This window comes from Triturus cristatus, chromosome 4_2 (genome assembly GCF_964204655.1).
Source record: "Triturus cristatus chromosome 4_2, aTriCri1.1, whole genome shotgun sequence".
Lineage (NCBI taxonomy): Eukaryota > Metazoa > Chordata > Amphibia > Caudata > Salamandridae > Triturus > Triturus cristatus.
Genome location: NC_140586.1, coordinates 799662096 through 799680358, shown reverse-complemented (window position 1 = coordinate 799680358; position 18263 = coordinate 799662096). Strand labels below are relative to the sequence as shown.

The 18263-nt window shown below is 43.6% G+C and overlaps 1 protein-coding gene across 2 annotated transcripts in view; it reads left to right on the top strand.

The window, feature by feature from the left end:
* The window catches only part of LOC146835074 (vitamin D3 hydroxylase-associated protein-like), a 305684-nt gene that overhangs the window by 132225 nt on the left and 155196 nt on the right, over nt 1–18263 (top strand). For both annotated transcript variants that reach the window (XM_085602740.1, XM_085602739.1), the window contains exons 5-6: nt 11690–11896; nt 17549–17589. In XM_085602740.1, the coding sequence (XP_085458866.1) occupies nt 11690–11896; nt 17549–17589 (248 nt within the window). The remainder of the gene's footprint in view (nt 1–11689; nt 11897–17548; nt 17590–18263) is intronic.

The following is an 18263-nucleotide window of genomic DNA, read 5'->3' as shown; positions in this document are numbered from 1 at the left end:
ATAGAGGGAGAGACCAGCGTCCTCTACGATGGTCGCAAAAGGCCTCACATAGATGTTGAAGAGCAGTGGGCTCAGAGTGGACCCCTGGGGAACTCCATACGCAGATGGTCGAATAGTGGATAAAGAGTCGGAGGAGAAAACCTGAAAAGTACGGTTACTGAGAAAGGAGGTCAGCCACAATAGGGCAGGACCTTCAACTCCTGCTGACTGGAGAGATTTTAACAAGATGGAATGAGACACAGTATCAAATGCCGCACTCAGTCTCCCCTTGGTCAAGGCAGGAGTGCAGTTTCTCGGTTACCCCCAGTAAGGTGGTGTCTGTTGAAAAATGGGTCCTGAATCCTGATTGAGACGGGTGCAAAAAGCCTGAATTTTCTATGTGAGTTGTGAGCTGAGAATTTACATGTTTTTCTAAAATTTTAGAAAGCGCAGGTAAAAGTGAAATTGGACGGAAGTTAGACAGGATGGATGGGTCAGCGTTGGGCTTTTTTAAAAGGGGGACCACCATCGCATGCTTCCAGTCCGAAGGAACAAAGGACTCCCGTAAAGAGGAATTTAGGGGTGCCTTAAAAATTCCCAAAACAACAGGAGATAATTGTTGTAAAATATTAACCAGTAACGGGTCAAGGGGAGAGCCAGATTTTACCCTGGCTAAACAGTCAAAGAAGGATCCATCTTCAAGGAGGGGCCAGTTTGAAATTTTAAATGTCGAGTGAGGAGGGCTCGTGCAGGTGGTTCCTGACTGAAGCCTGTCGGAGTTAGCAGGAGCAGAAGTTGTTAATTTGCTCTATATAGTCTCCACCTTGGTAATAAAGAAATCGGCAATATTATTGCATTTGGTAGCATCAAAGGCGGGAGGTGAAGGAAAGGTGTTAGCGCCTGCCAATTTCTTAACCATTGAAAATAGTACTTGGGGGTGATTCAATGAATTATTAATAGTATTGGAGACAAAAGTGGTTCTTGCGGCCCTACAGGAAGAATGATAGGTGTGGAGAGCGGCTTTATAGTCAGATTTGCAACTGGGAGCGTATAATTTGCGCCATTTTCTTTCCAAATGCTTACATTTGGATTTCATAATCTTCAGATCATTATTAAACCAGGGGGCAGGGGGATGATGGGAGAAGCTGAGTTTCGGTATCAAAGGCAAACAAAGATTAATGGATGTAGATAGCCAATTAGATACCGCCACATTTAAAGATCGAAGAGGAAGGTTCAAATCCGGAAGATTAGCCACTTGAAGGCTATTTAATGAGCCTAATTAGGCGTGAAATCTTCTGTGAGGGTAAGTTGGAAATAAATAGCGAAATGGTCTGACCACCCTAACGGAGAAGCAGGTAAGCTACAGTCCAGAAGAAGGTTGGACAAAATAGGATCCAATAGGTGCCCCGCCTGGTGTGTGGGCCCCTTATTTCGCAGTATCAGATTTGCATTTATTTCTTTCATAATGGCATTACCTCTGTTATGGTGGAGGCTTGAAGTTTAGTGGTCTATTTGTTACTGGATAATACCTCAGTGAAAGGAATTTTAGACCTGTCAGCCTTAGGGTGGTCTTCCCCCAAACTATTTGCCTACTTTCCTCCAATATTTCCTGAATTTTTTTTTTGTTGGCCTTCGGACTCTGTGCACTTTACCGCCGCTAACCAGTGCCAAAGTGTTTCTGTTCATTTCCCTAAACATGGTTTGATTGGCATAAACCTAATTGGCATATTTAATTTACTTATAAGTCCCTTGTAGAGTGGTATATCATACACCCAGGGCATGTAAATAAAATGCTACCAGTGGGCCTGCAGCACTTTTTGTGCCACCCACTTAAGTAGCACTTTAAAACATGTCCTAAGACTATAATTGCTGCCAAAATGCAGTGTTACACTGCAATGTCGACTTGACATTTAAACCCCCTTACCAAGTCTTAGACTCCTCTTTTATTACATATAAGTCACCCCTAATGTAGGTCCTAGGTAGCCCATAGAGCAGGGAGCTATGTAACTAAGGCCCACATGCATCAAAGCAAAAGCCAGTCGCAAACGGGCAGATTCTCAGAATCTGCCCCTTTGCGACTGGGATTTTTGCATTTGGGATGCATCATCCCAAATGCAAAAATCGCAATTTAAGGAATCTCTAAATTGTGATTCCTTAAATTGCTATTGCATTTAAGGAATCCCAAATTGAGATTCCTTAAATGCAATGCATGAACGTTTCAAAATTAGTGATTTCGCTAATAGGGGGAGCAAATTACCATGAAGTTGAACTTCATGGTAATTTGCAAAAACTTTGAAAAATGCACTAAAGTGCATTTTTCAAAGTTCCATTTTACACACACACATGCCCTTGGGGCATTTGTGTGTGCAAGATGTATTCATATGCAGATTTCAGGGGTGCAACAGGGTGTCTTTTTGACGCCCTGGCACCCTTGAAATAGCATGAGCAATTTGCGATTCTCTAATTGAGATTAGCAAATTGAGAAAGTCTTCCCATTCATTCCTATGGGCCTCTAGGCCCATAGGAATCAATGGGGAGGTATTCCTTAATTGCGACTCGCAATTTGCGAGAAGCAATTAAGGAATGTTTAGAAATCGCTATTTTGTAAGCGATTTCTACATGCATAGCCTTTTGCTATTCCTTATTAGCGAATCCTTATTTTTCGCTATTAAGGAATCGCAAATGGCATTGTTGATGCATGTGCCAGTAAAAGCTTGGACAAGGAGTTTCAGGTTTTACTTGTTCTGGTAGTTAAAAACTCCCAAATTAGTTTTTCACCAGTGTAAGGCCAAACTCTATCGTAGATAAACATTGGGGATTCCTTATTACATTTAATAAGATGTCATTCCTAATTGGGTGCAGGTATATATATCATGTTTGGCACCTATGAAATTGCAATAATAAACCCACTTTAAAAGTAAATTCAGATATTCATTACAGTTTTGGAAACTTTTAGAAAGTTGCCATTTTCCTACCCTTAGTTGTTTTGGGCCTTTAAGCTGGCTAGGTCACATGACTGGGTGTAACTGAAAGACTTTGACAATTCCTCCCAGTCAGTCACATATTAGAGGGATTAGGTTTGCCTGAATGGGCCATCTGCTGGCAGGATGGGGGTGGAGCTGAGCACAGCCCTACTTACACTAGAGTATCCAGTGCTATGCCTTCATACAAAGGGCTTAATAACCCTGTATTGTCACTACAGTCAGCTTGAAGCCAGGGCAAGAGAGTCAGTAACTTTCATGCACTTCAAAGAACCTTTCCAGAAACGTATCCCACCTTCTAGAAGAAGGGCACCAGAGCATACTTCGGACCCAGTCTTCAGTCACTACTGGACCAGTGTAAGCACTCTCAGAGGACTGCCAACTGCTGTGATCTAATGTGCACTCTGCCAGGCTGCTGCTGTACCTGTGAGACTACTTTACTGCCTCGAGCCTGCCTTGAACCCTCAGAGGCCAGCCCTGCATCTTCATATGTATCCAGGACTACCAGATGTAGTCAAGGGCTAGTTTTCTAGCCTCCTGTTCATAAAAGGCTCCTATCATCTTGACCCTGCACCTGGACCCAGCCTGAGTGAGCTCTGAACCTCCAAGAAGTGTCCCACTAGTCCTGGACCCTTGGCTCTGGTGCTAAAGGTACCCAGATGGGCAATTACCAAAACTGAGGACTTATACAAAATGTTGCCTGAAAGTGCTCTGAGAACCAGGAGACAACCAGGACTAACCTGCTTGCCTATCCACCTGAGGTGCATCTCCAGTTGGATTGACTTTGTGGCTTCTCTAGCTATGTTCTTCTCCACAGCAGCAAATCTGTTTCAGCAGTCCTTCGCCACAGGGGTATCTGAGCTCATGGAACTGTCTTTGGCTACAGCCCTCTGCTTCATCTAGCTGAAGTTTTTTTAGTTCCATTTCGGTGACTAAGACTGAATGTAGAAATATTCACCACAGTTTCGAACCAGAGCCATCCGATGATGAAGCGCCCTATGTGGACACTTCCTGAAGCTTTGCCCTATTGAACTTTACCTTCTCAGACATTTTTCTTCAAGAATTTTTTTATGGCCGAAGGTAAGCGCTGACCAGATCCAATCAACTTCTTGTATCCTAACCGCACTTCATTGCAGTCGGCCTAAACATTTGACTGGTCTCACGCAACTAGATGTCCACGGTGGGTGCTTTGATCTTCTACATTCTAGATTTCACTTAAAACATAAAAAAAATCATAACTCCTGTTCTACTAATTGGATTTTTGTCGTTTTGGTGTCAAAAAAACTTATTAAAATGTACTCTATTTTGTAAATTGGTATTTAATGTTTTTTTTTTGTGTTTTCACTTTATTGCTGTTTGTGTGCTGCATAAATATTTACACATTGCTTCTAAGTTAAGCCTGACTGCTTTTTGTTCCAAGCTACCCAGGGTTAACCATAGGTTAATTTAGTAACTTTTTGTGGTTTAGTCCGTAAATGATTGTGGCTATTGCTTGACCAGGGCTCACACCCCAGTCAACCAACAACACAATTTCTCACAAAGAAGTTGCCTGGTGGGTTTTGATGATGACATGAGGAAATTGAGATTCCGATGACTCAATGTTAATGATAGCCCCACTGTGGGGTAGATCATTCTTGAGTACCACAACTGAGTATATGATTACCAAGACATACAGAAGATATATTCTTAAAAGACAAGACACCCCACTTGCATGTATTTTGTCTGCCAGGTGCCCTGTAACCACACGGAAAGTAACGACTCAAAATGTGCGTATTTCAGGAGGTGAGTTATGTTGAATTTGCAATTTTAGCATACCCAGTGAAAGGTATGATGCCTCAACAGTGCCCTGTGTTGCCCGTTAAGCAATGCTTCCAGAAATGCTCACTTTCCTCTGTCACTGCATATGAACGAGTGGCATAGTGCCAAAATTCAGACAGCAATGTTAAAATTAGGTTGTTGGCTCAGTGGGATCCTGAGACTCTCCTGACTGTCACGCTGATAATTTGACCTGAACGCGGATGGTCACGCTAGATAATTGTCCAGAGCAGATGCAAGAGGCTTTGCATCACATCTCACTGCTCTGTGTTCCGGTCTCCATGTGTCCCCAATGTAGAAGCACTGCTGTCAAGATTGATTGTCTTCTTCACGGCTGTTTTAGTGTCCTTGTCATCCTGGGAAACGGCTTTGGTGGCTACAGTATTTCCCTGTGTTTTTATTTTATATTGGTTTTATTAAGGTTTTTAAGCACATATATCACATAGACATACAAATATCATAGCAATTGCGCACAGTCATATATATTGTCCTACAATTAAATCAAAAAAATTCCCCATATCCCCACTCCCTCTGTTCTTGACAGTATCCACAAATGACAATCAAACATTATATTCCCTAGGGTGTTGCCCCGTCCCTACCCAATTCTCATTCCTCCATCCACATTTTGTTCAATTGGTGTTTCTTGAGTTGGATGGTCTCCCTTGTGAGGACGCACACAGTCCCAATCTCTGGGCACTAAACAGCGAGCCTCAGTTGTGCTCCCTGCCTTTTAAGTCGTCCCCTGTACCCTGCAGATCGGTAGCCACACTTACACCACTTCTGTACACTCTACGGTGCCTGATGGCCAGAGGTTACCTCAGGTCAGCCAGCAGGGCTGTCCATGCCCTCAAATCATCCTCAGCTTTTTTTGTCCTTTTTGACGTGCTTCATTTATACCACCGCCACTGTCCAATCAGACATATCCCTAAGCGAGTCCCCATATCTCAGGGGCTCAGTCGCCAACCACTATATAGCTATGCAGGGTTTTGTCCAACAACAGACTGAGTAATATGAATTTCCTGCTAACTTGCCTGTTTTCAGGAGAGGGAAGCAGACCCAGTAGAACCTGCTTACGTGTGTGTTGGACTGACCTGCCAATGGCCCTATTGAGTTGCTCTATTACCTCCCTCCAGTAGGACGCTAGCGAAGGACAATTCCAGACTACGTGTACGAAGTTCGCCTCGGGTTCCCTACACCGGGTGCAGCTAGCCACACGGGTTCTGAATATAGTCTGCAGCATTCTTGGGGATAGGTAGGTCTGAGGTATAGAGTTGTACTGTATCAATTTAAACTGGGCATTAGTATTAACCATCCTCACCCCTTCATGCACTTGTTCCCAGTCTCTAGTAGTCATGCGCTCTCTCTGCACTTCTTCCCATTTCGTGTGTATTCATAGTGGCGTCACTGGGAAATTATCCCCAACGCTCAATAGATGTTGAATATAAGTTGTCGCCCCCCGCCATGGCTAGGAGCACAGTCCGTGTTTGGGAGTGCAGCTGCACCTTTGGGAAGCACGGCAAGAGCTTGCATGCCATGGTGGGGATCTTTGCGTAATGAAGGTATTGACAATGCTCCAGTGCAAAGGAGGCAATGACCTCCTCTCTTGTGACAAACTGGCCCAGAATGTTGCAATCCCCATCTTTCCATTTCTGTACTGACATAGCCCCAGTTATCTTGAGGAATGGTCACAGGGACCATTGCGACATCTTTGGGGTATACGGGGCTCCATATATCCCTCTCGTAACTGCCGTATCGTAAGTCCTACACACATGACGTATGAGATATGGTGTGCTCACTCCCCTCATCAGCAACACAGTCAGCGATGTCACGTCATGGAATCCTCCCATTAGCTCTTTCTCCCAATTGTCATCGGAGTCTAGCCAGTGAATAGCATGCTAGAGGTGCACCAGCACGTTTGGGACTTCTAAATCCCCTTTTCCCAGGTCCTCTTGAGCGTGGCCAGTCCAACTCGCTTCCGTCTTTTTGCCCATAGCAGGCCTATAGGATTGTCTATTTCTGTAAAATAATGCCAAGGAATCTCATAAAAAGTACCTTGTAAGGTGTAAAGGCACTGGCGGAGTGTGACCATTTTTACTAGAGCAATTCTACTCATCCAGGAAAGGGAGAGGTCCCTCCATATCCGGACCACTTCCCGCAACCACTCCACCACAATATCGACGTCAAGGTCCTAGAATGCCTGCTCTGTGTGAGCCACTTTGATCCCCAAATATCCAGTGCTTTAAATGGGCCAGTACTGCCCGGTACGGAGTACCAGCACTTTGTTTTTTGAGAGGAAGAGTACTGGTACTTCTCAAGAGCGACGTAATACTTTTAATTGGAGAGTACCGGCACTTCTCAGAAACAAGCAGGTACTCAGCTACAGAGTACCTTTACTTCTAGTTTTCCATTTAAAGCACTGCAAGTATCTTAAACTGTCAGTCTGAAAGGAGTGTCCTACATCCGGTAGCCCTTCAGCCTGGATCCCGGTCATTGTCCCCGGTGGGAACAGATTTTAACTGACAAGAGTCCCGATACCTTCCCGAACATTCAGGGGTATGGGTACAGAATACTCGGGTTGTCTCAAATAGACCAGGGTGTTGTCACCATATAAGGAAACCACTTGGGTGGACAGCCATGTCACAAGTGTAGATCACCCTCTCCAAGAGGCCTCGAAGATTGGATGTCACACCAGGTTGGGCTCTGCATCTAAGGGGCAACGTCCCAGGCCGGCCTTGCGTCTCCCCAGGAATAACCCTTTTACTAAGTCCGTACAGGCAGCCATGGGCGCCTTCAGCCCAGTCTTTAGATTCCTCAGCTGCACCTGCCATTTACTCAGGGGTTGACACAGCAGACAACAGCCATCAGCCCTAGCAGCCCCACTCAATGTCCCCCTCGGTGGTGTGCCCAGTCACCACCAATCCCCACTTGGGCTCTCCTCAGGGGCAACCTGCAGGCTCTGGTCAGCAGCGGGCCCCTTCAGTGTTGTGGCACCCTGGCCAGGCCCCCTGTCCACCAGACAGGTAATCCAGCCCTGGGGTGCCCTTTACTGGTCCAGCGTCGAATAACCCACAGGCTCACCGTCGCCACTCCCCAATAGCCAACTCTACTCACTCAGGGACTGGGTCAGTGCGTCAAGGCAGAAATCACAGCAGCCCCTGCAGGCCCCAGCTGTGGCGCCACCAAGGAGCGATGATGGAAAAGTCCTCAAATAGGTGGACCCCTCGCATCACCTCTACCTAGTTCAGGAACTCGCAGCACTGCACCTGTCGGGCCCTATACAGCTCCTTCCACCACTGCGGGGAAACGCCACGGACACACTTCTGGTGCACGGCGGCCATTCACTTGGCCCGATGGACCAGGCCTCAGGGCTCCACAGTGAGGCATCGTAGTGCGCAGAAGTGTCCCTCCCCAGATCTTATGACGCTACGGGCCCCTGCTTGACTTTCCTCCACTCACGGGCCACCGGGGGTCACCAGCCGCTTCTCCTGCCCGGGCACGGCTTCTTCACACACTTCGCACACATTTTCCAATAGGCATGCCCGTGTGGCAGCCGCTCGCTCAGTCTCGGCCCCCTCCTCCGGCAAACTCAGTCTCTGTGTCAGACACCGGGGCCCCTGCAGGGATCATCCCCACAGGGCAGCAAGTCCCACCCAGGGAACTCAGGGGCTGTGACACCCGCAATCAAGCCTCTCTTCCTCGCAGCCGGAATCAAGCAGTTGGGCCCACAGTGATCTTGGTTCCCCCAATGGTTCTCAACGTCCCAGGGGGCAGCAGCTCAGTAAAGGATTAGGGGGGTAGGTGGCGGTTTCAACACCCCTCCAATGGCTTTGTATTCTGGCAGGAACATGATTTCTCTTGTGGGAGCTCCACAAAGAGCGTCTAGTTGGCCATTTTGCTTGGCCATGCCCCTAGCATTTCCCTGTGGTTGGTGGAGAAAATCACATCCAGCTATCTTGCACAGCAGCTAGCTCCACCCTGTATACTTACATATCTGAAGTTAACCTGCCCCAAATTATTAGATAAAAGTAAGGCTGTGTTTTTGACATTTAGGTCAAAACAGATGTGTGCCAAATCACTGTGAGATTACCGAGCTGCGATACAGGAGTTCAGATGTGGTTGAAGAACCTCTTGGGGCTGTGGATGTCCTCTACCAGATGCATAGGGGCATCTTGGGTTGTTTATTAGCCATGTTCTACCTATTATATTTTTTATGCAGCCTGTACAGAATGTACTTTATTATATCATAGTTTTACTGGGTTAATAAAAACGTGTTGAAATTCTTCTTGGCTGTTTCTTGACTTTTGCTATAGTATCAAATATTGCAAGCTAATCCAAGAATACTGTGCTGATGGGAGACACCAGCCAGAGATTATAGGGCTAACATGGACCTCAAGTGCAGTCTGTTGGTGTAAGGCACACAGAAAGTTAGTATACTGATGCAAAAGAGGCGTTTGGGCTATTGAACGACAAGAGTTGACATCAGCAGCAACTATCTTAAAAATTTGAAATGTTTCCAAACACCTTGCAAAGTGAATTAAGAATAGTTTCTCTTGAAATGTTTAGCAGAACTTCTATTACTTGTGATGCAAGCAAGGTGAAAGCACTAGGGAACAATGCTCCACAGTATTTCAAACTTGTTACACCTGCAGATTCCTTACACCCTGCTTGTATTGAGGCATTTATTGGTATTTCCATGGTGCCGACCTAACTAGGGATGACAATAAGGAGACACAGCATTTATTTATGTAGAGAACATGGAGTGATTCAAGAATAATGTACAACAGTAAGAGTGGAAAAGAAGAGAGGGTTCCTGTTACCAGGCCAGTGGCCAGTGTTCAGGGAGGCTTCTTTACTGAGTGCCAAAAAAGTCCACCTTGAAGAGTTAAATATTTGTGCTCCTTGGATTATATAATTGCTCAAGGCAGTGTTTTTGTTAGGCAGCATGAGGTAGGGTGTCTCCTAGTTGCAAAACTAAGGGCCAGATTTATAATATGGCAGAGAGCCCATTTCTCTGCCAGGACAATGGAGTAAATTGCTCTATCGCCCTGACAGAGGTACCATCCACCAGATTTGGAAATGACCGCCAAGCAAGAGGTCATTTCCTAAAGCATTGCCAGGATCCGTTGTCACAGCGGTTCCTGTTAATGCTTTTTGCTATTTGGTTCGGGGGTCCTTCAATATAACTGAGCCCTGCACCAAACAGTTTTTTCCCCTGTAGCAGGATTTTCTTTTTCAAAAATAAAAAAAATAAAATGCTCCCCTGGCCATAGGAGTCCTCTCCCATGATACTTCAAAGGTGGTGGAATGCACACCTGTTGTTCCATTTAAACGTGTTTAACCAAAATAATAGTCCAAGAATGCGTGCTTACTGGATGAGTGCCTTGCACTGGTGGCACACTAGTACTCAACAGTATGGAGCGACATTTCACTCCAAATCCAGTCGCACAGCGAAAAGTGAGTTCACCTTTAGTGCTCAAATATCATCCTTCATTTATCTCCATTTAATTCAACACTTTGAGTCCTTTCCCATGGCCAGGGGAGCATTTACCAGTTTTTACTTCCCTTTACCCCTTTCCATAGTTAGAGGTCTACCTCCAATGGGCCGAACTCTGCAAGGCTGTCGGAGTGATTAATCATGGCAGAGATGGAGTAGTCTCCTTCGTGATTCAACCTATGCTCCGACCCATCTAAGGGGCATATCAGCAAGGGCCGGCGATAATTATCGCTAAGCGCACTTAGCGCTAGGATAATTATCGCCGGCTATCGCTGCTTTCTATCGCAGATAGCGTGCTATCAGCAACGCTTATCTCCAAAGCGATAGAAATGCAAGCGATAGCTGGAAAACAGTGTGATTATCGCTAGCAAACCAGCGTTAATCGCACTGTGACCGGCGATACCTTGCTGATAGGGCAGAGTGGTCTTAGCCATGTAATCCACCTCCCATTGGATTACATGGCTAAATCAGAATGAAAGCAGGCGTAAGGAAAGTAGCGATAACCGTGGTTAGCGCTACTTTTATCCCTACGCTTGTTAGCGATTCCCTTGATAATTGGAGAAATGTCGGTTAGCGACATTTCTCCAGTTATTTCGGGAGGGAACGCCCACTTTGCATCTCATTAGAGATGCAAAGCTGGGCGTTCAGTAAACAGGCGCTAAGGCATGGATTCACGCGTTAGCGTGTACATGCTGATAGGGCGATAAAATTATCGCCGCTTTTCGTCCGAAAACGGATGCTAAAGCGGCGATAATTTTGCCCCTAATTTTGGCGGGCGGACCATTATGTTGGCGGTAAGCATACTCGGTCGCCTTTGCAATGGAATATTCTTGCCGCCAACATATTTTTTGGCCCTAAGTTACTGCAAAAATTTGAAAAAAATCAATTTTGGTGCATAGGGAGAATATCAGTGTGCAAACGTCTATTATGCCCAGGGCGCTGAAAATACATGCAGTGATTCTGGGAGCGAGGACCAACATCTGACATTTAGAGAGATGTTATTCCAGACCCTACAAAGCAAGAGAATAGGCCATTCCACTCAATATATTGGGCTGTCTAACTATAAATTGAAGGCTCACCACTCATCCTAAGAATCGATCTCCTCTCACTACTTTAAATTGAGTTCTGGTATTTGCTTACATTCACTTTGCAATTTAAGCATCTTTCTTATAACATGTACTTGTAGTTTCCTGTTCTAAAAGGTATGTTTCCCAGAATAAGAATAGGTTTGATTCCCCAGGATGTAAGTTCATTATCCTCTATAAAGATGGGGTTCCCAGCATGTTAAATTGAGCCTACATTATGACATCATTAACAGTTTAGGAGTAGTATAGCATCTGTAAAAACTTGAAATAAAGGTATTACAACTCAGATTGACGTGTGGTTTCTTCAAATAACGTGTTTTTATGCTTTTACACAGCTTTGAATGCAGTAACCCTATAAACGGTCAGACAGTCAACCCCCGGGACCACACGAAGACCACCGGTGGCTCCACAGGAGGGGAAGGTGCTCTGATTGGAGGTGGGGGATCATTACTGGGGTTCGGCTCTGATATTGCTGGCAGCATCCGGATTCCTTCAAGTTTCTGTGGAATATGTGGATTAAAACCGACAGTAGCGAGACTGAGGTATGCAATGTAACCTAAACATTGTATGAACGCACAAGATTGAATTTTCTAGAATTTTTTAATTTACGTTTCAAAAATATCAAAGTGATTATTAAACACCTTGAGGTGCCTGCCACCGGGTGCAGGGATGAACTGCACTTCTGCACTTTACACTGAGAACATGCATTCCGGTCAGAATGCATGCTCCCACTGTAAAGAACAGGAGTGCGACCGAGCAGTGTTTAGTCACATCCAACTTGCTTGGTTGGAACTGACAACACGAGGCCGGTCGGTCCCTGGGCCCGATTCACAGAACTAAGTTAAGACAAAATCCTAAACTTACTACCATTTTGGTATTCACAGAAGGCACTTACTCATTTTGGTATTCACAGAAGGCACTTACTCATTTCGGTATTCACAGAAGTTAGGAGTCCTAACTTTAGGACTCCTAAATGCCTTGTGTGAATACCGAAAGTCTTAAAATTAGGATTTTTCTCAGTTTAGTAGTAGTAAAGTTAGGACTCCTAACTTTAGGACTCCTAAATGCCTTCTGTGAATACCAAAAGTCTTAACATTAGGATTTTTCTCAGTTTAGTAGTAGTAAAGTTAGGACTCCTAACTTTAGGACTCCTAAATGCCTTCTGTGAATACCTAAAGTCGTAAAGTTAGGATTTGTCTCAGTTTATGAGTAGTAAAGTTAGGAGTCCGAACTTTGCTACTCCTAAACTGAGAAAAATCCTAATTTTAAGACTTTTAGTATTCACAGAAGGCATTTAGGAGTCCTAAAATTAGGACTCCTAACTTCTGTGAATACCGAAGTGAGTAAGTGCCTTCTGTGAATACCAAAATGAGTAAGTGCCTTCTGTGAATACCAAAATGGTAGTAAGTTTAACATTTTGTCTTAAGATAGTTCTGTGAATCGGGTCCCCAGTTCCCAAACGACGTCGGACGGATCCATCCGACATCGTAATCGGGCCCTTATTGGTATATGTGGGAGGACCAGTGGAATTTGCTTGAAAAAGGGCATGGTTACTATTAATTAGGAGGGGGTTAGGAAGGAGTAAGGAGGGGTTTAGGGAGGGACGTGCACCCATCAACAAAAGAGTAAGCCCTTTGCTATTCAAAAACTACAATTGTAAAGTTACTGCAGCCAGGAATTCACATAAATCAGTTGTAAATTACTCCAGTTCAGAGATGGAGTAAGTTAAGGCACTCCACAGGGCCAGCCACTGGTGGTGAAACACCATCCCATAGACAATAATGGTGCTAGAGATTTTTTTTTAAAAACATAGAAGATAATCTTAAATTTAATTATTTAAAACAGTTAAAAATATAAATAAATCTTATTGGAAAAAAGTCTACAAATAAAACATATTTATTAGTTAATTATAAACTATTTTAATAAAGCTTTTGGGAGTTATACATTAATATAACATTATTTCTATTGCTATATAATTGAAATACTTGTAATTAATTCTATACATCACTTATAGTAATTATTAATCCATAATAAAAACAATTACTTCATGTGGAAATTTAGTTTTTTGATTTAAACTCCAAAATATTGTTTATTTAATTTAATATTTTAAATTTATGAAAGAATAATTCAAACATTAATAGTACTGTAACATGTGTTCTACATTTACAATAAATGTATAAAATAAATGTACATTAGTATTAACATAAAGATATTTGTACTCATTTACTATACATTTTAATAAAGATTTTAAAAATTCCACTATAATTTACCATTGTGAAATCTACACCTCAGTTGTGGTTTCTCCCTGTGGAAAAGCATAGAGAAAAGTAAAAAAGTTTATTAAGCTCAAAACAAAATTTAAACAATGTTTTTGTTACATTTTAATGTAAATTGATTTTGTATATTTATTTTAAATATAGACCAAAACAAACCTACAACACTATTAACTTTGAAATTCATTCTGTAATTAATGTTAATATAATAAATTAAATAAGTATTATTTTCTCATGTTTAAATTAAAAAAATAAATTCCCTCCTAAAGTTAAAAAAGGAATTAATTATAGATTCATACTCATTAAAAGAGAAGCATAGTATCCTATGGGATTTATTTCAGGCTAATGAAATTATATTTTAATAAAAATGATTGTTACATTGATTTGTAAGTTCAAAAAACTGTTCATTTTTTGATAATCATTTTCAGAAATATGTTTTATTTTTAGATTTTTTAACATTAAATTATATATATTAAATTATATAGAGTTTTTATTTTTACCTATTTGAAAAATGATTATTTCATATAGCTTTATTTCCTATGGAGTTATTATTTTAATTCCCCAACTCCATTTCCGATATCAGTGGTTGGTCATGTGTAGTGCTGCACTTACTATTGTTTCTTTTTTGGCAGTAGTACTTTACTCTCATAAATTTGGCTCCACACCCTTTTCCAGGGAGTGGAGACGTGTAAGTCTACACTTTGAGTAACTTTACACTTGTATTTTGTGAAAGGCTAAATGTAGTAAAGTTACTCAGAAGTGTAAGAGGAAATTAGACGTGTAAATTACTCACAAGTGTGTTACATTTGGGAATAGCCCCATTGGTGACTATTTAGTATATCAGCATTGGATTTTTGCAAAGCATGCAATTTACCACACCACTCTCTTTTTGGGTGCAAACCTTTTGTACATCTGTCTCCATGTTTGAGGTCCCTGCATGATGATAGTCAAATCAAAAAGATTTCAGTGCCTGGTTTGTACATGCAATAGAAAAGATGATATGGTAGATTGTGAACGATCATAACTAAGATATTTATTTGCATTCCTCCTATTTAAAGGGCTAACTTAGGGTTGGGTGTTATCTGCAAAGCTGCGATTTGTGGTGGAAGACGGTAACCCTGCAATGAAGGATTCTCTGCCAGTGGCCAATCTATAAGGAGAACTCAGTCAGCCTTATAGTTCTCCACCTGAGTCATTACCACTCCCTTCATAAACCATTTTAAAGTTACCACAAAACTCAAAATTAGCCCATAGGAGACTGTCAAAAATACATTGGGCAAACTTGTCAACCTAAAACAATTTGTCTCCATGTGAGAGGGATTGTCAGACCTGGAAGAGGGAAGGGCTTTGAGTCCTTTTCTCAAAAGTCACGGAGAGACCACAGAGAGGGTTTTTTAGAAAGGTGTTGACCCGCTAAGAACAATATGGACACCCACTCTTTGTATTGATTTCCAGCTCACCTTCTTTTCACCATGTAATATCAGTTCTTCAATTGATAATCATGGGAAGTGAGTTGCTGTCATATGTCAAATGACACATGGTGGCAAATGTAAGTTAGCAGAACCATCTGTGATAGGGGGAGATGTAAGAAAACAGACACAAAAACTATTGCCTACTTGTGACTGGCATTCCCTTCCCTGTGTTTTTATTTGCCTTAAGCCTCTATCTTCTAGTTACCTTTCCTTCCCTCTCTTTCCAAGGTCCTTGACGGCCACTTTGGGGCCGATTACGATGGCGGACGGACTGGAGTCCGTCCGCCATCGTGGTGGTGACCGGGACCGTCTGCAATACATGCGGTGGTCCCGCACACCCAATTATTTATTTATTTAGTTATTTATTTCTTTATATAACGCCTGAATCGACCACCGAAGGGGTATCTCTGCACTTCGGACGGGTGACATAGACACAGAACTGCTACTACAACTGAATCAGAGACAAAAAAGAGCAGTCTTGAGCAACTTCCTAAACTGTAGGTGGTCTGAACATTGTCTCAAGTGCAGAGGGACCTCATTCCAGTAGCGGGGGCCAAGCTAGGAGAGGGCCTTCCCCCCTAGTCTGGCCTTCCTGACTCAGGGAACCACAAGAAGATGTTTGGAGCTTGAACAGAGAGACCTGAGAGGTAGGTAAGGTGTACATTTCTCAGAGAGATAGGTGGGACCAAGATTCAATAGAGCCTTATGTATAGTGCAGCAAACTTTAAATTTTACCCGCTGGAATATTGGCAACCAATGGAGCTGGGAGAGAAGAGGACGGGAAGGAGTCCTAAAAGGGGCATTGAGGACCAATCGCGCTGCCGTATTCTGGACAACCTGCAGTCTGCTGAGTGTAGCCTCATTAGCGGAGATCAGCTGACCATTGCAGTAGTCCAGACGGCTCAGTATAAGAACCTGAGTAAGGGTCTTACGGGTTGAGTCGGGGAGCAACGGAAAGACTCGGCGGAGTAAGCCCAACGTATGAAAACAGGAGCCAGCTGTCTGAGCAGTGTGCTCCTTTAAAGTCAGGGCTTGATCCAAACGGACGCCCAAGTTCTTAACGAGAGATTTAGGGGTAGGAGGAGCACCTAGCTCAGCAGGCCACCATTTGGGGGTCCATAATAAAGGTGCATCTCCAAAAAGCAGAATCTCCGTTTTTCCAACATTACACAGGAGAAAATTGCTCTTCATCCAGTGTGAAATAGCTCTCATATCGGAAGGGAAGGCCGCCTGTACAGATGGAGTAAATTTGTAGAAGGGAAAAAGCAGCTGTGTATTGTCGGCATAGGATTTAGGGGTAAACCCATGCATCCTAAGGAGATTGGCAAAGCGAGCAACATAGATATGGATTAGGATGCGACTGCCACCATGTCGGTAGCATTTTTTATTTCAGCCTAGCAGCGGGTGCTGCTGACAGCAGCACCCACCACGATGTTAAAATAGCATGTTTTGGATTTCACTGCACTACGTGGCAGGGACCACACGGTGCCTGCCACTTGGTGCAGTGAAATGTAGGGTACCTCCCAGTGCACCAACACCTCCCCCCAACACAAGGGGGCCCCGCAATGGTGGTTTACCCGCCACGGAATGGCTGGCTGGAGATAGCATCGTAATTTGGCGGACGGTGCCTGCTAGGCACGCCACCATTTCATGGATGCAGACCGCTCTGCCTGTGGCGGTTCTGTGGAGGATGGTCTTTGAGTCCGCTGCGGTCAGAAAGCGAATACCCCCGCCGTCATACTGTGGCGGGGGGGAAATCGCAGTCTGATGGCGGAAGGACAGCCACCGCATGGCTGGCGACAGCGGTCCTTCCGCAATCGTAATCGGCCCCAATGGGGGGAAAGAAAGTATCCTTGAAGCAAGACACCTAGGTTTAATTCTGATATCTTCAAAGTGAAAAATCCAGCAAGACTGAAGGCAACTAAATGAAGTGAAATAAAAATGCAGTTGTTTATTCCCTTGGTGCAAGTTCCTACTTTATAATAGTGTTGTAAAACAGCAGTCCAAATAGCCACATTAATTCTTTTTTTTAATCCATCCATGCTTTTTTGTTTTTAAATGCCAGTGATTTTGAAGACACCCATATATGTTGTATGCTAATTAATCATGTTTGGGTATTACTTTTGATTTCTTGACTACTTTTGTCGTCACCTACCATACCCTCAGACAAAAAAAGAGGGTCGACTGCTTTTCACAGGCATGTTGTGGAACTAAATATCAACTTGAATAGATAAATAAATTGGTTATCCTCTATTGTAGATGGAGTTGCTGCTTAAGATCCATGATCCATTCAGTGAAGTATCTCTACGGTGTGTCGAAGATGTAAAATATGATTTTATGTTTAGTGTTTACCAGTAATGACAACTGGATTTACCATTAAAATGTGAATCTATTTTCTGGATATTGCCACTTAATGTATTTTAATTGACATATTTTTCTTTTTACTCAGTGTAAAAGGAATTGGCTCACCTGTTTATGGATTGTCATCAGGTATAGTAATATTTCCTCAATGCACTATCATGAATCAGTCCAATTGGATAATTTATTTTGCATCAAACCTCATACTTTTTTGACAACCTGAATTTTACTCCATTTATCGCCAGGGATGTCTTGCCTTTTCAGTAGGCCTGGGCTAAATTTCCGTTCCGCTCGCGGAAATTGCGATAATTTGACATTTTCGCATTCCGCGGAGAGCGCGAAAATGTCAAAATTTCCGCATTCCGCAGCTTAGCGATAATTTGTTTCTTGCTCGCGCTGTAAAATAATTCATTCTCGCGCGGGCGCGATCGCCTTACCTGAATGCCCACGTTCGCCGACAAGTTTTCCCGATCCGGTCGCGTTCTCCACAAGATGTTGGATTGTTGGTAGCCATTTGCGCTGTCTCGCGACAGTTCGCGCCCGCAGTAATGTCATTGGTGCGCGATCGCGTCTTTGTTCTCGCGATCATGCACCGCGAGAAGAGTGAAAACAAGATGGCCGCGCCCGCGAGCAACCGCATGGGTAAGTTGGCGAGCCGCGACCATGCATAAAATACCGCGAACGGGCGGGAAAAAAACTTCCGCAACTTCGCGATATTTCCGCGTGTTTGCGGAGATTTGTAACATTTTCGCGATAAATTGCGAAAGTCACTTTCGCAAATTCCGCCCACCCCTACTTTTCAGTCT